At 35.8% G+C, this 23,516-nt stretch overlaps 3 protein-coding genes and 2 pseudogenes across 3 annotated transcripts; all 5 read right to left on the bottom strand.

Moving 5' to 3' along the window:
* Positions 1–4,453: 4,453 nt before the first annotated feature.
* On the bottom strand, positions 4,454–12,027 carry LOC146953542 (uncharacterized). The gene is made up of 9 exons (XM_085710531.1): positions 11,995–12,027; positions 7,534–7,677; positions 7,040–7,457; positions 6,692–6,939; positions 6,386–6,598; positions 6,212–6,304; positions 5,913–6,014; positions 5,106–5,399; positions 4,454–4,758 (listed from the first exon to the last, which is right to left on the bottom strand). The coding sequence occupies exons 4-9, from the start codon at positions 6,860–6,862 to the stop codon at positions 4,690–4,692; spliced, it is 942 nt and encodes a 313-aa protein (XP_085566657.1). The 5' UTR covers positions 6,863–6,939; positions 7,040–7,457; positions 7,534–7,677; positions 11,995–12,027; the 3' UTR covers positions 4,454–4,689.
* On the bottom strand, positions 7,956–11,684 carry LOC146953543 (uncharacterized; annotated as a pseudogene).
* On the bottom strand, positions 12,011–13,284 carry LOC146953541 (alkane hydroxylase MAH1 pseudogene; annotated as a pseudogene).
* A 3,026-nt stretch (positions 13,285–16,310) lies between these two features.
* Positions 16,311–18,643, bottom strand: LOC146953540 (uncharacterized). Its single transcript, XM_085741675.1, has 2 exons — positions 18,536–18,643; positions 16,311–18,425 (listed from the first exon to the last, which is right to left on the bottom strand). Exons 1-2 carry the CDS (start codon positions 18,641–18,643, stop codon positions 16,311–16,313), a joined length of 2,223 nt encoding a protein of 740 aa, XP_085597801.1.
* A 2,279-nt stretch (positions 18,644–20,922) lies between these two features.
* Positions 20,923–21,680, bottom strand: LOC146953539 (uncharacterized). Its single transcript, XM_085741671.1, has 2 exons — positions 21,450–21,680; positions 20,923–21,240 (listed from the first exon to the last, which is right to left on the bottom strand). The coding sequence occupies exons 1-2, from the start codon at positions 21,678–21,680 to the stop codon at positions 20,923–20,925; spliced, it is 549 nt and encodes a 182-aa protein (XP_085597797.1).
* Positions 21,681–23,516: the final 1,836 nt, after the last annotated feature.

The following is a 23,516-nucleotide window of genomic DNA, read 5'->3' as shown; positions in this document are numbered from 1 at the left end:
ACATCTAAATCCTTATAAAATATTTTATAAGACCAATAGGTTAAACATTCATATTGGACCAAGACTAGTGGTATGCTACCAATGTATTCGATTTGTAGCATTACCGACACATATTTGTTTAACTCTTGAATCAACACTAAATAAGAACAGATCAAGTTGATACTCATTAAGCCAAAAATATATCTATATTCACAAAATCCTAATGATAAACATAGTTGGCCAAGCTTCATGGACCAAACAAGTATGAAATAAAAATAAATAAGATAAAGAGAATAAAAAATAAAAATAACGAGAGAGTGAGAGAGATGGACCAATGTGTGTGGATAGGGGCTGATCGTGGTGGAAGGTTGTCCGAAGCTGTGGTGAAAGCAGACGAGGAGATTGGAACGGATGAGGCCGCCATGGAGGCTGACGGCGACGACGAAGGCTCCGACTGCCAGTAGGGATAAGGCAGGTTGTCCATCTTTGCTGCTCTCCTTCTTCCTTAGTTTCTTTGCCTTTTTAATGAACATGGCTAATCAGATTTATTAGGCTAGATGAATATATCTCATTTATATCTTTTTCTTTAGATTTTATGACGAAATTAACAATAATGGAACACAAAATAAAAATTAAACTAGTATCACTTTTTTAGCAAATAAAAGTATTTATCTAGACAAAATTTGGGTACTACATAAATTTAGGATATAATTAAAAAACATATTTTACTTATACATAAATAAATCAAATGAAGTAGATGAACTTGCCTGTGATTTTTTGCTGGGATGATGTCATAATAATTTTTTTCTTGTCAATGTTTGTCCATTGAGGTGTAGTAATATCACTCAGAATCTCAACACAATCATAATCAATTTCTTCTTCTTGTTTAAAGTGCTTGTTAGAATCTTGTTCGTCGTTGCATCTCATACTTGAATAGTCAATTTCCAATTTACTATCATCTAATACAATGACATGAAAATCCGACCCTCCTTTATATTGAAAAACTAAAAGATCTCCACACCTAAGCGATCGTGCAAATCTTTTCCAATTCACTAGCCAAATATCATAACCACGTTGTACCCAAAACATTTTGCACTCAAACTCATTTGGAAGTTTAAGGGATATTGGATTTGATACATCTTTCCAATATCTTTCTACAAAATTCCTTGGAATCATCTGCAAGCACATTTCCAAAAAGCAACGAGTTTCAACTTTGGATCGAACTAGTAATGAAGATTAATATGTAGCAATTCATACATGCTTGATTTTTTCTAAGTGTAAAAAATTTGGTTTGAAAAATGGTTTTTTTTTTTTTTAACAAACAAAATTCATTCAACAATAAAAAGAACAAGGTTAATACACCACCAGATTGAAGCAAATTGAGTTGGAAAGGGAATAAATAATAATGCAAAGAAAAATGAAATGGTACTTGTTGAGGATGCCTTAGAAAGATCATAAACTTCACCATTTCCATGGTGGAAGATGAAGAAAATTGAAACTTGGAGAAGAAGAAAAGGGAAAAGAGAGAGAAAACTATGAATTTCATTGAATTAATTTGATGAGTTTGTTACAGAGTTCTATATATAGTACAGATAGAATCTAACAAACTCTAACTAATTCCTATCTAGGGTTTTGTAATCTAAAGTAGGAACACAATAAGAACCCTAGGTCTGCAAAGGAAACTTGCGTAGCAAGTTAAGTGTATATCAGGAATTAGAAGTTTAACATCCCTCCTCAAGCTTAGCATGGTATAAATCAATCATGTTAAGCTTGGGCAAAAATGAATGAAAGCTCTTAGATGGTAGGGGTTTGGTGAAAAAGTCTGCAAGCTGTGAATGAGACTTGACAGGAAGCAACTTGAAGATGTTTTGTTGAATCTTTTCTCTGACAAAATGGCAATCTATCACCAAATGATTTGTCCTTTCATGAAATACTGGATTCTTGGCTATGTGTATGGCGCTTTGATTGTCACAATAAAGAGCTGGAAGCTTGTCACATTTAACTTTTAAGTTTTACAACAAGTAGAGAAGCCACTGTAGTTCACAACTTGCAAAAGAAAGAGCTCTATATTCTGCCTCTGATGAACTCCTTGCAATTGTATGTTGTTTCTTTGCTCTCCATGAGATTAAGGAGGAACCAAGAAAGAAACAATAACCTGATGTGGACCTTCTACTGTCTACACATCCTGCCCAATCTGCATCAGTAAATCCAAGTAACTGAAGTTTGGAATCTCTTCTGAATAGTAAACCTTGGCCAGGATTCCCTTTGAGGTATTTTACTACTCTGCATGCAGTATCATAATGAGTAATAGTTGGAGCATTGAGAAATTGACTCAATTGTTGAACCACAAAGGCTATATCAGGTCTAGTAGTTGTAAGGTACAGCAGTCATCCCACAAGTCTCATACCATTTCCTACTGGCTTGCTTCAAACCATATAGAGACTTTAACAATTTACAGACTTGATTAGGCTTGGGACTATGAACACCTTGAGGAACTGACATGTAAACATCTTCATTTAAATCTCCATGGAGGAATGCATTGTTTACATCCAACTGATGCAGGTGCCATGAATTTATGGATGCTAAGGCAAGTAAAGTTCTCACAGTTGTTATCTTGGCTACAGGTGAGAAAGTGTCAAAGAAATCAAGCCCTTCAACTTGTGTATAGCCCTTAGCAACCAATCTTGCCTTATGTCTCTCAATAGTCCCATCTGACTTGTGCTTTATCTTATAAACCCATTTGCTCCCTATGGGCTTTATATTTGGTGGAGTATCAACAAAAATCCAAGTTTTGTTTTGATTTAAAGCACTAAGTTCAGAATTCATAGCCTTCACCCAACATTCTTGCTTACTGGCTTCTTTGTAACTAGCTGGTTCAGAAGCATCAGTAATAGCCAAAGCAAATTTCTGGTGGGAAGCAGAAATATTGTTGAGTGAATGATAATGCTTAAGAGGATAGAGTATACCTGAAGAAGCCTGATTGGTTGAATTACTTGAAGAATTGCACACATAGTCTGAAAGGTGGTTAGGTTTATGTGGGATTCTAGTTGATTTTCTAATATTCAACTGTTGTGGTTCAGGTTCAATTTGTGTTGGGTTTTGAACTGCAGTGTTGTTATCTATGTGTACATCTGGTTCATAAAGGTTTGGGTCAGGCTCTTTGTTGGTTTCAGGTTGGTTTTGTTCAGTTGGTTCAAGCTGAGATGGAGCTTGTTCAGTGGCATCTGTAATGGGGTGACTTGAATGATATTGCCACTGAAACAATTGATTAGGAGTGGAGTAAGGTAAGATGTGTTCATGATAGGTTACAATTCTAAAAGCAAGAATGGTTCTATGATTTAAATCATATAAAACAACACCTTTAATACCTTGCTTGTAACCTAAGAAAACACATTTTTGAGCTCTAGAGTCAAATTTTGTTCTATGATTATGTAAGGTTGAAGCATAACAGAGACAACCAAACACTTTGAAAGCATTTAAATCTGGATCATGACCATATCTAAGAAAGTAAGGGGACTTGTTTTGCAATAAGGGAGTTGGAATACGGTTAATGATGTAAATGGCATGCAAAACTGAGTATGACCAAAAAAAATTTGGGAGTTTTGATTGAAAAAGCAAGGCTCTAGCAACATTTAAGATATGTTGATGTTTTCTTTCTACTCTCCCATTTTGTTGGGGAGTTTCAACACAACTAGTTTGATGTTCTATGCCTTTGGAAGAATAAAATTCAAGCATGAGAAACTCTGGACCATTATCAGTTCTGACAGTTTTAACTTTGCAGTCAAATTGAGTTTTAACTTTGGAAGAATAAAATTCAGGCATAAGAATAAAATTTTGAACACATTTTGAAACTTCAGATTTTGTTTTACACAACATGATCCATGTGAAACGACTGTAATCATCAAGAGCAGTAATGAAATACTTATGACCATGAATTGAACTAATAGAAACTGGACCCCATATATCAAAATGAATTAGTTCATAACAATGACTAGCTTTATTTACACTGAGCTTGAAAGGAAGCTTTTTATGTCTAGAGTAATGACAGATATCACACACTGAATGACTATCAACTTTAATACAAGGAAAAAATCACTACAAGAAAAACTGCATTTTGCGACCTTTAAAATGGCAGATTGCGACTGTTAGAAGGGTCGCAAATGTACAATTGCGACCCTTCCCCAACAGTCACGGATGTTGGGGTCGCAAGTGTCTTTTGCGACCCTTCATAGAAGGGTCGTACCAACTGTCGCAAAAGGCACTGCGACAGTTGCTAAGGGTCGCAAATGAGGAGATTCAAATGGATTTCAAGGGACTTGCGGCAGTTGGGGAAGGGTCGCAAATGTCTAATTTAAAATTTAAAATGCCTGCGACTGTTTGAACAGTCACAAATGTATTTGTTTTTTTTTAAATGTACAAATTTATTTACTTTTTGAAATTGATATGCCCTGAATTTGAAATTTTTTCTACAGAATTTGAAGTCAATCTCAAAATATATTACTAAAGACTTAAAATGCAAAATATACATAATTCAAGAGTAAGAAGTTTGATCCATACATCCTTAATTAAACCAAAAGATATATAGTACCAAGTTTAAACATTCAAAAAACCGAAACACTAGTGATTGAACATTCAAAACAGCTGTAGCAAAATTAGAAGTCCATAACAAAACAGCTGTAGCAAAATTAGAAGTTCCCTAGTGATGTTGCTTCAATGATCCTGAAGGCGGTGGCTAGACTCAGATGAATGTCTACCATCTCTTGTTTCTAAATTTGTTGGCTGAAAAGAAGAAAAATAAATACGACAGTGATTAGTTTTCATCAATAATGCATGAACAAGGGTATAATGGATGAGACAGAGGCAATAATGTTCATAGTTAAACTTCTAATAATATCAAATAAAGACCTCTGGACTAAGTAAGTGTGTCTATAAACCATGAAAGTGACTCAAGATTATACTTATTCAACCTAAACTTAGAAATTATCAAAAACTCAAGTGGGTAGAGAAGATTCAACAGAACAAAAGTTAGATAACCCTGTCAGCAGGGTGACAAACAATAACTATGGCAATCTTTAATGTAGGAAACTAAAATTATGGCACACATATTCAATGGAGGTAAAAGTTACCTCTTTGTCTCTAGAATTTTTCGATTGCATTTGCATTAATAAAGCAACTTGCGCCTTCAAGACATCAACTTCTGAAGCCTTCTCCTTAAGAGAATCAATCTCGACTTGCATTTTCAACATTTTCTCATTAGCCTCGATGGAAGATGAGGCTAATCTAGTAGAGCGACTAGAGATTTGAGATGGTGTTATGCCAAGCCCCATAGAACGGACATATCCAGTATATTCCTTTCCAAACACATTGACAAATGCTTCATTCTCACATTGAGTGTTTTGCATTTCAACTTGCAATAGTTCCTGCATATATTTCAACTTGCATTTCAACAACACAGGCGCAATAGAAACAGCAAAAACAGCACATGCAAGACAACCACTATGACTTTGAAATCTAGTAACAATCCCAAAATTCAAACCCATAGCTAAGCCAATACCCATCTGAACAGCCCCAACCAAAAGACCCAAATTGGCAGCACCTAACACAATCACAACCGACCCAAAAAACCAGCTGCCCAGCCGACAGAAACAGCACCAACAGCTGCTGTTTTGTCATGACAGCAGGCCAAAATCGAAGCCACACGACCCCCAACAGCCAGACACGAACAACAACCACAGGACAGCACACTGTTACCTCAAAAGACAATCACGAGGCAATAATGTCAAGCATTTCATAAATTAAACAAAACATAAACTTTCAATGTTATGACCTCTTTAGGCAATAATACAGTGATAATGTCAAACATTTCATTTTAGGCGAGCTATGAGGTATTATGACCTCTTTTTCAATTGTGCAAAAAAGAAATTGTCACTTACAGCTTTTTCCCTTGCATATTCATTGACAAATTTTCCCTTGGCATCTTTATGCGAAACAGCATACATATCTCCCCTGCTATATTCTCGACCATATCTCAATTCCTACAAGTAAGCACATATGATAATTACTTGTTCATTTCCAAACAATCTTATAATGTACGTCCAGATGAGATCAGTAATTGCCTAGTTGAGATGATAAGATCAACTAAAAAGAGATGTGCCTACAGGTAAATTGCAGAGTATTGCATACACATAAAAGCAACATATCAAATATAAACTCATCTTTGAGTGAACCATACCAACTCATCTTTTCTGATCGCAAGCGAGTCAGTTCCTAGTGTATGAGGAGTTTTTTGCTTTTTCCGATTTCTTGCATTTTTTTGTGCAATCGCCTGCATTAATTGAAACAATAATTTTTATACACGCATCAATTAAAAGCTTAAAAAAAAAATACAAATGAAACTATAATTTACCACTTGTTCAGCCTTCCTCCTAAAATTGACAAAAACATCCCAATGATCTGGGTTAATAAAACTTGGACGGTTTTTTTTGAGATTCTCCTCTAATGTGAGTTCCCATTTGTAATGTTTCTTAAACAATCGAGACTTTCCATCCTTCCATTTCTTTCCAAGGCTAGAGATAACATATTTTTTATGGTCTCCATCATCATCAACAACAAACTTTGTCTTACAACATAAACATAAACATAAAAAAGCAAATTGTTAGTTAACACAAAAAACAATAAAAATCATATATATTCAAATATATATCAATTATACCTTTACTTTGCTATCATAAAACTGAGTTTTCTTTTCCTTTAAAATTGCAGCATCCCATCTTTCAACCATTATCGGGAAATCTTTAAATTGCCTTGCCAATTGGCCCAAATAATTTGCTAACAATTTAGCAGATTGCCCCACCGGTTGAGGAACATCATTCCATCGAGTCATTATCCTGGTTCCATTTGGAGATTCTTCAAGCACATCTGCCACTGTTAAACGTCTCCTTGAAATATGACCCGCCGCATCTAACAAATAACAGAATAAGTTAACCATTTAAAACAATCAATAACAGCACCTACAAGAGAAAAAACACAGACCCACAAATAGGAACACTAGATTACATACTTATAACATCAACCTCCCATTATCTTGGTTTCTTTTTATCAGTAATGTCCAGCTCTTCATCTACATCTTCATCTACATCATCATCTACATCATCATCTAGATCATCATCTACATCATCATCTACATAATCATCTACATCATCATCTCCAGAGCCATGGTACGGAATATCATGTGTAGGTGTCACATGTGTAGGTGAAGGTGTCACATGTGTAGGCGATGGAGGTGTCTCATGTGTGGGTGGTGGATCTGTAACATGATCATGCGGTTAAGGTGTCACATGTGTAGGCTGTGAAGCTGCATGTGGTAAACCTTGTGAACAGAGGCGCTTCTTATTGGCTGCATGTGGTAAACCTTGTGAACGGAGGCGCTTTTTATTGGCTGCCTCAAGAGCTCCGGGTTGTACAAACTTTGATTTTCCCTTCACATTATCAAATGACAGAAAAATAAGAACATATATCTTAAGAGAGAGAATTAGAATGTTTAGAGCCTACAACCTTTTTTGATGAAGGTTTTGAAGTGGCAGAAAAGGATTTTGCAAGTTCTTGAGAGATAATTGGAATCTTTAGATCCACCATCTTTTGTTTAAGTTCTGCCATTCTTTCCAACTTTGCTTGCTCGTATGGTGTCATGTTTTTACACTGCAAGATTGATGATAAACAAGTCAGAACGATGCAAATAGCTAAGCAAAGTAGGATAAAGAAAAACTAGCAACAAGAGGAAAAAGACAAGTAAAAATAACAATCACAAGTAAAATGTAAAAATAACAATCTCAAGTAAAAGTAAAAACTAGCAGAGTATGATAAGAAAAAACTAGCAAAAGTAACACTTCATTGCATTAATTGTATAACAATCACAAGTACATCGGGGTTACAACAACTACATAGACTTCTTAGCAATCAAGATCATCTAGACTTCTTTAACAATCATCATCTGTAGTCGGTCTTGCTAATTGTATATGTGTGGTATCATTAGAGAATATTTGTTCTAAATTTTGTGATGGGTATGGCTCAATGGGGGCCATAATTTCATCATTTCCACCCATGTCATACAAGTCTCTTGGCTTCAAATGAACAGGTATACTCCATCCTTCTTCCTTCTCATCATCCACATAATAAACCATTTGAGCTTCTAACGCTGTAATGAATGGCTCATCATCTTCATGTTGTCCGGTATGTGTTAATCTTGTAAAGTTTATAGACTTAAAACCCAACTTATCTATTTTAATGCTTCTTGGGTTTGTGGTATTAGCCCATTCACATTTAAACATTGGCACTGTGAAGCCATCATAGCGAAGCTCAATGATGTCTATTAATCTTCCATAGTAAGGCACCCCTCCAAATCTCATTTGGGTATCACTATTGCTTGAATAACTTCGTGTCCCAAACATGCCAAAAAATCCACAGTTTTGTGTTTTTAATAACCCGTCTCGCGCCTTTGTTCGAAATTTGAATCCATTGACATTGTATGCAGTGAACCTTCTTACTTTATCAAAGGACCTTGAGCAAGACTAATGAGAGCATCTTTATCTGGTCCATCAATGGTGTCAAGATTGTTGCAAATCTAAACACCATAAAACATACAGTTAGTCACATTCTTATTCTTAAAAGCGCATACAAGCAAACTCTGTGAACCTAAATGGTTTTATGAACACTAACACGATTGAAGAACCAACGAGCAAACTCTTTATGAATCTTCTTGTCTACCTCAGAAGTAGTCCTTGCACTACTCCTTAGCTGACTTCGTATGATACTTTTGTACTCCCTATTTGGTTATTTCATATTAGATGTAAAATTTTGAAAAGTAGTAAAATAGTTTTTTGATGTGATAAAATTACTTACATTAGATAGTCCTCAACTACAGGGCAGTTTGTTAAAACATGTCTATGAGCTTGTAACTTTTCAATCGGTGTAAGAGTGTAACGTGAAGATCCACCAATAGGTTTTCCAACTCTAGGAAATAATGCGGCTACACGCGGGTCAATTTGTACATCATTAATAGGCTCATCGTTTACACGACCCGGTTGATTCCATTTAGTCTCAATGTTTCCTAGATACCTTGAACCGTATGTAAGAATCTCATGTATGATGTACCCTTCTGCAATAGACCCTTCTGGTTGTGCTTTATTACGTACATATTTCTTAAGTTTTCCTAAGTACCTATAAATTGAACCACAATAATATTATTTTCAATAACTTTACAAACTACTAAATTATTGAAAGAATAAAATCCGACATAATTTACCTTTCGACAGGATACATTCATCGATACTGAACGGGACCTTCAAGTTTAACTTCTTCAACAAGGTGAACAACCAAGTGAACCATGACAGTGAAGAATGATGGAGGAAATATCATTTCCATGTGGCATAAAGTGAGGATAATTTGGTTTTGCATTTTTTCCAAATCTTCAACATTCAATACTTTACCACATAATTGTCTAAAGAATGAGCATAACTCGATCAATACTGCTGAAACTTCAGTAGGTAATGTTGTCCGAATGGCTAATGGTAGAAGTTGTTCCATCAATATGTGGCCATCATGACTCTTCAACGTTCCTTTCAACTTAAGAGCTTCCAAGTTAATGCATCTAGAAATGTTGCTTGAATAACCATCAGGCACTGTGATATTCTTTAAAATTGTTAAAAATTCCCTCTTACTTTTACCAGTCAAAGTAAAAATTGCCGGAGAAATTTTTCCATTTTCATTGCACCAAAGGTCAGATCTTATGCCCATAGCTTCAAGGTCTCTTCGAGCATCAACATGGTCTTTACTCTTTGAACTATCGTTAAGCAAAGTATATATGATATTATCCAACACATTTTTCTCAATATGCATCGGGTCAAGATTATGACGCAGGAGATTGTCCTTCCAATATGGAATTTCAAAGAATATGCTTTTCTTCTTCCAAATTGGAGGGTCATCTTTTGTAGATTTCCTCTTGCCTGTCCTTTTTTTTTCTTTTTTTTTACTGGTTTGGAGGGTCACCTTGTGTAGGTTGTTTCTTGCCTTTTTTTTTTCACAACCCTGCTTTCTTTGGCTTTTTACCAAAAATGACCTTTATGTTTTCAACCTGTTGAAGAACTTGTTGTCCAAATAATGTTACCAGTGGACTGCGCATTTCTTGCTCACCATCAAAGCGAACCTTGTTCAATCTAAATCTGTGTCTCCGATCAAGGTAACGACGATGACCCACAAAACACCATTTATTGCTATTTTTAAGACGACAAGGTTTAGTGTCAGTGTTACACGAAGGACATGCAAAACCGGTGTATGTGTTCCAACCAGAAAGCATACCTAACCCCGGAAAGTCACTAATCGTCCACATCAAGGTTGCGTGTAGTGTGAACACCTCTTTCTTAAAAGAATCATATGTCTCCACACCAGTTGTCCATAACTCCTTCGACTCCTTGACTAGAGGTTGTAAGTAGACATCGATATCATTTCCTGGCGAATATTTACCAGGAATTATCATCGACATTATAAAAGATGTATCTTTCATGCACACCCATGGAGGAGTGTTGTATGGGATGAGCACAACTGGCCAAATGCTATAATTTGAACTCATTACACCAAATGGATTAAAGCCGTCACTAGCTAATGCAAGATGCAAGTTTCGCGGATCTGATGCAAACCAAGTGTGTTTCAGGTCAAATTGTTTCCAAGCTTCAGAATCTCTAGGATGCCTCATCATTCCATCATTGTTATTATCAACTGCATGCCATCTCATATCCTCGGCAGTCTTTGATGAAGAAAACAGTCTTTTCAATCGAGGTTTTAATGGAAAATAACGAAGAACTTTTGCAGGAACTTTTTTCCAATTATTGACAACACAATCCTTTTCCCCTGATTTCCATTTTGAAGTGTTACAAATTTTACAGGTCTCCCTGTCTTCATCTTCACCTCAATAAAGCATACAATCGTTGGAACATGCAGGTATCTTCACATAATTCATACCAAGTTTTGTAATTGTTTTCTTTGCTTCATAGAACGAACTTGGAATACTTGCAAATTCAAATGCATCCTTTAATAGCTCTAAAATCATTGTCAACGACTTATCACTCAACCCACATAAACACTTGATGTGATACAATTTTAACAAAAAAGACAATCTTGAATATCTTGTACACCCTTCATACAAGGGTTGTTCTCCATCTCTAGTTAATTCATAGAATTCTTTGGCTTCATTCCTTTCGTCACTTTCACTTGGTATCACATCTTCATCTCAATCAATCTCTACATTTGATGCAATGGGTACCTCATTTGTCTGATCCCTATCAACTCCAAACGCATCATTGATCATGTTTTGAATAGGATCTTCAACAACCTCCGTGTCTTGAGCTATATTTGGAATAGTACTAGTTGAGACACTACTAGTTTCTCCTAAGGACTCCCCATGATGCAGCCAAACAGTGTACCCCTTTGGAAATGGTGACCACTTAAGGTGGTCGAACATTATGCTCCTACTTTGATGTTTTTTGAAACGGCAAACTCTACAGGGGCATATTACTTCACCATTTTCCACTTCGTCTTTAAAGGCAAAATTAATGAAGTCCATTATCCCTTGCCCGTATGCAGCCGACGTTTGTGGCTTCATAATCCATGACTTATCCATTGCTTTAAATATAAAATATGGATTTCAATAAGTTGACATAGACATGTCAAAACATTACAAATATTCATGAAAAGTGATTCACACAACCAACTAAAAAAATCAAGTGTACTTAGAAGCAGTGTGTTTACAATATGTAGCTAGTTTGGAAAATCATAGCTTCGTGTCATTATATTTTAGAAACAAAAATCACCAAACAGAAGCAAATCAAATATATATCCTACAAGACATAATCTAAATTTCCATGTTTTACAACACAATGAATAATAGTTCCAGCAATAACCAATCAGAAAAATGTGCAAACTTAATAGTTAAAGTTCAAAAAACACGAGGGAAAAAGGACTTACATAAACAGCAGCAGACTTAAAAAAAACAATAGCTAATACGAAGAACCATAGCAACCCTTGGAGTAACAAAGTGACCTTCCACCACATGTATGTGAAACTTCCACAACACATTAGCAGCAACCATTTTCATTTGAACAAAGCTAATATCTTTCCCAATACAATTTCTAGGACCTGCATTGAATGCTATGAACTTGTAAGATGGCACTTGTATAATTTCTCCTCTATCTGATATCCATCTCTCAGGCTTAAATTCCAAGCAATCCTCTCCCCATATTTGTTCCATCCTCCCCATAGCATACAAAGAGTATATTAACTTTGTATTTGGACCAACATGGTCTCCACTAGGTAGTATATCTGATTTAATTGCACACTTGTGTTCAAATGGTATAGGAGGATAAAGCCTTAAGGCTTCACAAATAGCTCCATGAAGATAAACTAGCTTATCAACCTCTTTTAGAAAATTATCTTTGATCTCTTGAATAATTTTTGCTTCCACATTAGGATGAGTTGAAACAAGCCAAAAGAACCAACTGAGACCTGAACTAACTGTTCCACTTCCTGCAGCCAAGAGATTGAGAGTAGTGTCTCTAATATACTTCTCAGCCATTTCCCCCTTTCCCAATCCTTCCTTCATTAGTTCTTTTAGCAGGCAAGAATGAGATTCATCCACGTCTTCGTTGCTTTTAAACGTTCTTTTATCTTCATCGTCTTTGTAATGAGATATACAGTTGGCCAAGAATTTATGAATATTTTCTTGAGCTACCTTGTTCTTCTTCTCTTGACCAATTTGTAGCCATTTTTGTAGCTTCCAAACACATTTTGGAATACAGTGCCTAGACAATATTGTATCCTCGATCACAGAGATAGCTTTAACATACGCAATATCTGAGAACTCATTGAAATTGTAAGGAAGACAACTAGGATCAAATCCGAATAAAGAGGTGCCGATAATATCAAAGGTAAACCTCTCAAGAATATCTTGTAAATCGAGTACCTGTAAACCTTTTGTTGCATGATCAAGAAATGGTAACAGGAAATTCTCTAGCTTCTTTTGAATGATTTGTTGAAGGGATGTCTTAAAACTTTTCCTTTTGAGCAATGAATGAAGTATTGTCCTCTCTTGTTTCCAAGGAATCCAAATTTAGAAGACTAATACCAAGAGAGAGTATTAACTCTAAAAACAACAACATTAATCAAATCTTAAGCTCTAAACCAAGGATTACTGGGGGTCTTTAAAACCCACAGGTGGCTTCAAATCTCACTACTACAAATCACCAATCCAAGCACCATTCTACCTTGCTGAAGTGGATAAAATAGTCACAAGAAAGGGGGGGTTTGAATTGTGACCCTTTAAAAATTATCCTGCAACTTTAAAAATGATTCTCAAGTGGAAACTTGGAATAGTTAAGTTAATAGCAGACTTCAGAACGTTCTGATGTCTGAGTGCAAAAACAGTTTAAAGCAGACTTCAGAATGTTCTGGTGTCTGAGTGCAAAGACAGTTTAACAAAGTAAATGTGTTTGTGTGTGTTTGTGTTTGCAGTAAGTAAAGAGTATAGGGAAGAGAGAATCAACACACAGAAGTTTATAGTGGTTCACCCAATGTGGGTTAGTCCACTCCTCACAATCTTGTGAGAGCTTCCACTATGATGCTTGAGATAACCTCTCAAATCCTGCACCTTACAATCTGTGTTCATCTGGACACTTACAACTCTGTATTATCTAAGCCTCAGCAGGCTTGCACCTTGTTGCTAAGTTAACCACTTAGACTTTTACAACCTTTGCTCAAACTAACACTTTAGTACCCCTAAAGCTAGATGAGACTTTCTTTTCTTCTTGCTAAGTTACCCACTTAGACTTTTACACCTTCAGCTCAAACTAACGCTTTAGAACCCCTAAAGCTTGATGAGAGTTTACAAGATGTTTGGAGGTTGAATGTTTGAGAAACAAACAGAGGAGGGAGAAGAAGAAGTTATCTTTAGAAGAGATAACAAAAAGAATTGATTTACACTACAAAGAAGGTATACAGACCCTTCAGTGATGATCAATTCAGAGAAGAAAGGAGGGAGAATCTTATCTGTAACAAGATAAGGAAGAATTGGTTTACACTATAAAGAAGGTAGAAGGAGCCTTCAGTGATGACCAATTCGAATGCTAAAGCTTCAAACATATTTAAGATGTTTTCTTGTATGCTTTGCATTGGTGTGGAGTTTGGATGTTTGAGAATCAAACAGAGGAGGGGGGAAGAGAAGTTATCTTTGCAAGAGATAACAAAGAGTATTGATGTGCACTAAGTAAATGAAAGCCTTAGCCATTGATCAATTTCTGTTGCAAGAGCTTTTGAACAATCTTCAAGTTGTTTATTTGAATGCTTTGGCAAGGTGCAAGTTTTGCTGAGCCTTTGATCTGTATTTATAGAGTCTTTGGGCTCAAATAGCCGTTGTAGGGTGTCCAATGGTGTTATGCCACGTGTCATGGGCCCCACAAGCTTTTACTTGAAAATCTGGGTGAACATTCTGACCATCAGAATGTTGTTGAGTTCCCAGGATGAACATCAGAATGTTGCTGTGTTCTTCATCAGAATGTTGGAAATTCATGATGTTCTTCATCTGGGTTCATCATGGATGAATGTTGGATGAATTTCTGGGCTTGCCCAGCACGTGATGTGAGATTTGTTTGAGTTTTATCCTCCAAAAAGTAGCTTCTCCATATGCTTCAAAAGTTGCTGGAAAAGTAGGATAAAGTGAACCAAATCTGTCTTGGACTTTGTGCAGGAAAGAGAGGATAGTGGTCTGCAGCTTCAGGCCCATGCTTCTAGGAGATTTGCTTGATTTTGTTCAGAGTACAAGTTATCTCTGATGCAAGATCTCCTTTTGTTACCTTTTTCTTCTTTTTACCAACTACACTGTTCATGGCTGGAAGCATGTGCAGAAGTGAACATTCTGATCATCAGAATGTTTCATTTGTGCTTACTTTAGGATGATTTGTAAGACTACTTTTGATGTAATCAATCCTAATAGTAGAGACACGACTGAAGTGCAGTGAATGCAACATCTAGGATAATATTCTCATTGGAATAATCCTAGTACTTTAATGTTCATAGTCTTGGATGAACATTAAAGATCCTTTTTACATGATTCATTGTCCATGTCTTTATTTGTTGATAGATCCATGCATTTGAACTTTTTTGGACATTTATTTATGACACTTGTGCCTTGCATGTTCTTCAGCTTCTGAGTTTGAGCTTCTGAACTTGAGCTTCTGAACTTCAGCTTCTGAACTTCAGCTTCAACTTCTGAACTCTTATCAGAACGTTCTGATCAACTCACTGATCAACATTCTGAACTAACTTTCTGAACTTCAGAGTTAGTTCATGAATTCAAATGTACTTTGATTTCTTGTATCTTGGTATGATTTAAACTTTGTTTGTGTCTTGGTTAATCACTCAAGAATGCACAAATACCAAGAACTATCAAAGTCCATTAATCTTTTAATCATCATAGATGCCTTTATTGCTTGATCCATGCAGAAGTACTTCTCTTGACATTTATTTATGTCACATGTGCCTTGCATGACCTTGATCTATGTTCTTGAGATTCTGGGCTTGTATAGAAGCAACCGTTTGATCTCTTGTGCGAACATTCTGACCTCTGAGCAACATTCTGATCTAACTTTCTGATTTCAGTGTTAGATCTTGAAATCAAATGTCCTTTGATTACTTGATTCTTGGTATGATTTAAGCCTTGTTCCTGTCTTAGTAAAACACTCAAGAGCACAAGTTAAATACCAAGGAAATAATCAAAGTCCATTAATTCTTTAATCATATTGGTTTATTATCTTTAAAATTAATTAGGGATTTTGCCTCAACAATCTCCCCCTTTTTGAAGATGATAAACCTATGATTTAGGATTATGGATTTTGATTATATATATGAAGAATAACAGAGCTTGAAAATTTATTTTAATGCTCCCCCTCATTTTTATAATCCATTATGCAGAGTTTTTAAGAACTTTAAAAAGCTCCCCCTCAATTTCATAATATATTGCATAAAATAAACATATGCAGGATTGAACCAAAATCAATATTCATTCATTGATATAAAGCATGAAGTACATTACAGGATATATATGGTTCAAAACAAAAAAGAAATTCATAGCATGTGATCAAGCAAAAAATGAAGTTTAAAAAACTTCAATAACTATTGATCACTAGACCTACTTAGGGCCTAAAACTAAGAAAAACTTAAGACCTTAAATCCTAAAGCTTCTCCCCCTTTAGTCATCTGCAAAAAGGATAGGGAGGATAACACAGACAGATTCAGGGAGTAGAATCCCCAGAATTAGAGGATGGTTCTTCATCAAAGATGGATTGGTCAGCAAAGGTTGGTCCAGCAATGGCCAAACCAGGAGCATGGACTTTGACAGTCCAATCAGCCAGTGCACACACAATTTTGTGAGTCTTGGTAGAGACCCTGAGTGCCCTAGAGGCTAACTTCTCAGTCCTTGAAGGCTTAGAGGGAGGAGCAGGTGGAGCAGCATCAGAAGCTTCAGCCTTCTCTTTGTTGGCAGTCACAAAGGTATTGAGGGATTCAAACAGAGCAGCCATGTTGGGAAGCTTGCTTGTAGTGGTGGTTTTCATTGGTGGTGGTGGTGGAGTGTATGAGGGAATGGTGTTTGGAGTGGGAAGATCAGAGACCAAGAAGTTGCTTGCACCAGCAACAGACCCGATAGTGGAAGAAGAGAGGTTAACATTCTGAGCTGTCTGAGCCATAAGTTGAACTTCTTCAGATGGTAAAGATCCAGAGGCCAGAGGCATTGGATCTGCTGACATAGCAGGCTCATTAGAAGCATTTTGATCAATGTGGTGATCAGCAAAGGGTTGATTCAGCTCAGCACCTTGAGCATTCTGATCAACTATTTGTGCTTCTTTAGTAGTTGGAGCAACTTCCACAAAGGGAAAATTTTCTTCAGCTTGAATGGGTTCAGCAACTTGTACATTCTGAACTCCTGGTTCAGCAGCAGAAGCTTCAACCTTCTGATCTGCAGAGACTTCAACATTCTGAGCTTCAGGAATTACAACTTCCTGAGCCACAGTTGATTCCTGACCATCTTGAAATACTTCATTGTTGAAGTCAGTATTGACATCTTCAATGTTAAGGTCAAATCTAGTTGAGAACTCCATTTGTTCAACTTGAGCATCTCCCTCAATTGACATGTTTGACGCTAAGATCTCAGCCACTTCCTGAGTATCTTCATCTACATTCTGAGTTTCTTTCTCAGTATTTTCTTCAACTCTTTGATTTGGATCAACAGAGTTTCCATCAGCAGCTTGAGGTATACCTTTATGAGCCTCAATAGCTTGCTTAACATTCTCAGCTACCCTTTGAAGAGATGCATCATTATCCTTCTGAGCATCATCTTCAGTTAGTGACTCTCCAGGAAAAGCTTTGAACTGAGAGCTTCCTTCTTCAGCAATCTCCTTTGCAAACTTGGAGATTTCAGAGAATTTCTCCAACTCTGGTGAAGAGGGAGGTATGGTTTCTTCAATCTTAGGAGATTCATCTCTGATTTCCTCCACCTTTCTCTTCTTTCTGGTTTTCTGAACATTCTTATTAGAAATCCTCTTAGTAGACCCAGAAGTTGTGAAGGATGGCATGTTAGAGGTGGTGATGCGAAGTTGACCTAAAGTCTTTGATGTGAACTTCATGAAGTCAAGCTTACGTTTTTCTCCCTCAAGAGGCACTTGTGCTTTCTGAAAGATGGGGGTTAGGTGCATTCCATAGGGTAACCCAACAACTGTTTGTTTGTAGGCCAAACAGGAATCAATCATATGTTGAATGATTATGAAGCAAAGGTTCAGCTTGGTTTTGTTCATGAGGTGGTAGATGATGCATAAGTCCATATCAGAGACAACATCAAAAGATCCACATTTGGGTACTAGGGTATGTCTAACCATGTTGTGAAGGATTTTTGGGACATCCTCTAGATTTGTGGAGTTAAAGGTGTGATTTTCTTTGGTGTACTTGACTATGAGTTGATTACGGTTAACTCTAACATCATTGTACCATGAACAAGAAAACAGCTTATTACCTTCATTTGGGATTTTCAAGGCTTCAGAGAGAAAGTCTTGAGTTACAGTGATCTGAATACCCTTGACAGATGAGATGAGAAAGTTCTCATTTTCATTCTTCTTCTGCTTCACAGTCAAGTTGGTGTAGAACTCTCTAACCAGATCTTCATAGGTATGCTCTTGTAGGGATACAAAGTCTGTCCATCCTTGTGGATCAGTGAACTCCTTCAGATTCCACCCCTTTGTTTCCAAGCTTCCAAACTCAAAGTATTTTGTTCTGCTCATTGGTCTGAGAGCAATCTTCTCTGCTCTTTGAGCCCTTATAACTGCAGCAACCTTGGCAAAATCCTTTCCTTTGCCATGCTTTTAGAAGAAGCTTCATCTTCATCAGCCTCTACATCTTCTTCATCTACTTTTGCAGCATTTTCACCATCATGCTAAGATGAAGGTTTTTCCTCTGAAGGAGAAGCAACTTTCTTTTCCTTCTTATAGGTTTTTCTTGCAGCCTTAACCATTTCAATGAGAGTTTGTTCAGAGTCCTCTTCTACTTTCTCTTCATCTTCCTCTTCAGGGATTTCCATTTCTTCTTCAGGATCTTCTTCAATTTCCTCTTCAGAATCTTCTACCTTTTCATCATCACTTTAATCTGTCTTCTTCTCTTCATCAGAGACTAGATTCACATGAGAGACCTTTGGTTCCTTTGAGGATTTCTTCATCCTAGTTGATCGTCTGGTAGGAATGGGTCTAGGTTTGGTGATGGGTTTCTTAGAGGATTTTGATTGGGAAGATTTGGGTGGATCACAAGCAGGGATAATCACATCTGGAAGAACAGTGTGCAAAGGAGTTTCATCCAAAGGTTGTTGATAAGAGGATTGACCAGCAGCGGTGTTTGGTGGTGGTGATTGAGAACGTTCCACTTGATTTGTTTCATCATCAGAGAACTTTGAAGTGGTTTTGGTTCTGGCCATGTTTCTTCGAAAAAAATGAAGAACAGAGTGATTTGAAATTTTTGGAAATGAGAAGAAAGAATTTTGGATTTGAAGTAGATGTGAAATAATCAGAGTTGTTACTGATTATATAGACCAAACGTGAAAAGAAAGAAGGAAAGAAAAAGTAGCAGTTACATTGGGAATGAGGAAAATTGGAACGGACGGGAGAGAGAAGAAAGTAGCCGTTTTAAAAAGTGAAAGGGGATTGGTTGATTTGATAGTTAAGGTTTTACATGGTGGTTAAACCTTAAATGTAACTTCTTATAACCAAGCATTAAATGCTTAAGATTATAGAAATATTTCTGGAGAAAATCAACACAAAATCTCACGCATGAGATTTCTGACCCAGATTTCAGGTTTTGAACATTCTGACCTTCATGAACATTCTGACCTGATGAACATTCTGAACTCAGGAACATTCTGAGCTCTGGAACATTCTGATGAATGTCTAGATTGAGATAGATCTATCTGATTTGCATCAGATGACATCAAGGGGTTTAGTCTAAGGCCCTTAGTGATCTGTAATCAATCTTTATTGGGATTTTTCATGATTAACAATTTTTCTTTAAGAAAATTGAATCTATCCTCAACAAGGGATTTTGTGAAAAAGTCAGCTAGTTGATTTTCAGTATCAACAAAGCTTAATGCAATATTCTTTTCCTGATCATGGTCTCTAATGAAATGATGCTTTATTTCAATATGTTTAGACCTAGAATGCTGAATAGGATTCATAGAAAGATTAATTGCACTTGCATTATCACAAAAAAAATAGGAGTACTTGTGTACCTTAGTGAGTAATTTTGCAACTGATTTCTTACCCACAAAATTTGAGAGCAACAGCTAGCTGCAAATGCATACTCAGCTTCAGCAATGGTGTTTTGCTTTCTGCAAGACCATCCAATCAATTGCTTGTCCTCAGAGTTGACAAGAGCCACTTGTATTCTTCCTCTCAAATCAGCATCACTACAAGATCAAAACAAGCACCTTTTCTATACCAAAGGCCAAGATCAGTAGTACCTACTAGATTTCTAAAAATCCTTTTAACTGAAGTTAAATGAGATTCTTTTGCATATGTTTGAAATCTAGTACATATTGATGCTTACAATTTTATCTTTGTCTTCAATTTGCAATTAAAGTAAGATAATTATTCAACAGTGTTTAAAACAAACTTTTATGCTCAAAGCAGGGTCAATATAAGTTTAAGAGCAAACTATGCAGACCTTAGAGCATTTTTTGAAGATTATAACAAGATCACACACAATATCAAAATGAGGATCAAGTATATAAAAAATCTTCTAATGATTAATTCAAACATAAGATTCATTTGAGATCATGTTTGAAGAATGGTATTTTCATAAACCATATTGAAATCAAGAGAATGTCTTCACATTTCAGATTATTCTGAAGTTTGACAAATTAAGACATTTTTTATGTTTTAAATCATGATTCAACTTTTATGATTAAACATAAATCTTCCTATCAATTATTTAACACTAATGATGATTTAGTTTGCAACTCATGTTAATAATTCAGATAGAAATGTATCAAAATCATTTATTTCAAATGTGAAAAGATAAGTATTCACAAATTGATGTAACACATTTAAAGCATAAGACATCATGTAATGAATTTAAACATCAATTATGACTTGTGCAGTTGTAAATGAGTATCATACCATCATGAAAGGAATGTGAACAAAGTATGAAACAATTATTGCATTTAAGTTTAAACATTTGATATAAGCATATATTAAACATGCATTCAATCATCATATTTATTATAGTGCAAATAAATGTGTACCTTATAGGATGATGTTCCTTACTTTGAGATTCAATGAAGAGAGCATGCTTCTCTTTCTTTGAAATACTTTCTCATTTGGATGGAGAACTCCAAGCATCAATAAGGATGTCCTTCTGAAGCATTTTAATCATCAGTAGCCTTCTCTTCTTCTTAGTCTTTCCAACTTTCTGATCTGACTGTCTTTTAACATATCCAGATGTTTCAGACATATGATCAACAGATGAAATGCTTTGTTCATGAAGAATGTTTCCTTGAACATTCTGAACTTGAGTTGAAGGAATTGTTCCATCATTTTTCATCTGAGAGTCCTCAAAGACACTTGCATTGTGGTCTGAGCTGAATTCCTCTATATTTAGATCAAAACCAACTTCATTTCCAGCTAGCTCATCCTCATCAGATTCTAGAACAATTTATTGTTTATCAAACTGGAGTTCACTTATGATGTTTGTAACGTCACTTCAGATTTTGAAATTGTTTCAGCAGTAGAAGATTTAAAGGATTCTTCTCCAATAAAGGCTTCTAGCTTTGTTAGCTTTCTGAGGTATTTTTCAGAAGCTTTTTCAATTTCATTAACTTTCTAAAGTTGTTATGCAGGAACTTCATCAACTTTTCTGAATTCATGTTTCAGTAGTTGCATCAGCTTCCCAAACCTTATTGGTTGCAATCTCAATATTTGAGGTATTGCTTTAACTTGCTGATTTCCATTCTCAGCAACATCAACTTCCTTTTGACGTTGTTCAACATTCTGAGCTTCATCAACTTTCTGAACAGCTTCCTTAGCAATGTCTGCAACTTCTTGGAAGGTTTCTTCAAGGATGTCTTGATCCATTGTTGGAAAATCCTCATTGTTGTCAAATTCTTTATGTTAAAGATTTGATATTTTTTTTCTTCATACACTTCACTTTTTCAGAGACATCTTAAAATGCTTGAATGTGAGTATGAAATCCAATTCATATAGAATATGAGAAGTCTTCTTGTTCTTGCTTGAAAACAGAGGGATGAACTTTGAAACTTTCAATTTTTTTGAATTGAGTAGCTTCATCATCAGGAGCATTTTCTTGAACATTCTGATCTGCAGACACCTGAACATTCTGATCTTCCATTTCAGATGTTTCTTGAACAGTCTGAACTGTTTTTCCCATCATCTTGAAACACATCAGTGTTGAGGTCTGAGTTTTAGATCATCTGTGTTGTGATCAAAACTAGTTGCAAATTCCATTTGCTTATCTTCTAGTGATTGAACATTTTCTTCACATATAATCTTGGAAGCAAATATTCCTGCATCACAGATTGACAAAGCTTTTGGTACCCATATTACTTTGGGTCCTTGAAGGTTAGTGACTCTCTTTTGGAGAGATTCTTTCTTATGACCACATTCTGATTTAAGATAATCAGATTTGTTGTAATAAGAACATTATGTTTTACCAATCTCAACCTTTTGAGACCAATATTAATTTAGGATAAAATGGCTTTTTGAAATGGTTGAATTCTTTTTCAAAATGATCATTTTTATTTACCTTCTCACTTTTGTTAGTGATAGGTTATGAAACCTAAACCAGCCTTTTTTTTTTAAAGGTCTTAACAGACTTTAAAAAGTTGAATATGTCATTTTCAAAATTTTACTTCCCTTTTAGAAATATCATTTTGTTTCAAAAATTCAGACTTTTCTAAATCTTACAAATTTTTGCATATTGAGAATCTTATGTTTCTCAAATATTTTAAAATGCATGAGTCACATTTTCTTCCTTTATACAAGAAAAGTTATTATTTTAAAAGTTCATACTTTTAAGATAAAATGCATGAGTCATATGAGATATTTTTAAACACTTTATATAAAAGATAAGGATTAGAATTTCTTACCTCTTCACTTCTTGTGTTTGTCTTTACTCATGTGTTGACTTCTCCTTTTTCTTCAGAATCATCTCTGGTTGCCATCTTTGCATCTTCTTCTTCAGAGATCATTCAGATGTGACATATCCTTTGATTTGCAAGTTTTGACATCACTTCCTTCTGGATCTTTTCCTCATACACTGTTAAGTGCTCAACCCATAGAGGCGGGCTCTGATGCCAATTGAAGTGGATAAAATAGTCACAAGAAAGGGGGGGTTTGAATTGTGACCCTTTAAAAATTATCCTGCAACTTTAAAAATGATTCTCAAGTGGAAACTTGGAATAGTTAAGTTAATAGCAGACTTCAGAACGTTCTGATGTCTGAGTGCAAAAACAGTTTAAAGCAGACTTCAGAATGTTCTGGTGTCTGAGTGCAAAGACAGTTTAACAAAGTAAATGTGTTTGTGTGTGTTTGTGTTTGCAGTAAGTAAAGAGTATAGGGAAGAGAGAATCAACACACAGAAGTTTATAGTGGTTCACCCAATGTGGGTTAGTCCACTCCTCACAATCTTGTGAGAGTTTCCACTATGATGCTTGAGATAACCTCTCAAATCCTGCACCTTACAATCTGTGTTCATCTGGACACTTACAACTCTGTATTCTCTAAGCCTCAGCAGGCTTGCACCTTGTTGCTAAGTTAACCACTTAGACTTTTACAACCTTTGCTCAAACTAACACTTTAGTACCCCTAAAGCAAGATGAGACTTTCTTTTCTTCTTGCTAAGTTACCCACTTAGACTTTTACACCTTCAGCTCAAACTAACACTTTAGAACC

The sequence above is a fragment of the Medicago sativa genome, chromosome 1, assembly GCF_051527215.1.
Source record: "Medicago sativa cultivar Bolivia chromosome 1, Bolivia_mono, whole genome shotgun sequence".
Taxonomy (NCBI): Eukaryota; Viridiplantae; Streptophyta; class Magnoliopsida; order Fabales; family Fabaceae; genus Medicago; species Medicago sativa.
Note: the sequence above shows the minus strand (reverse complement) of the source record. Positions and strands in the feature narration are given on the sequence as shown.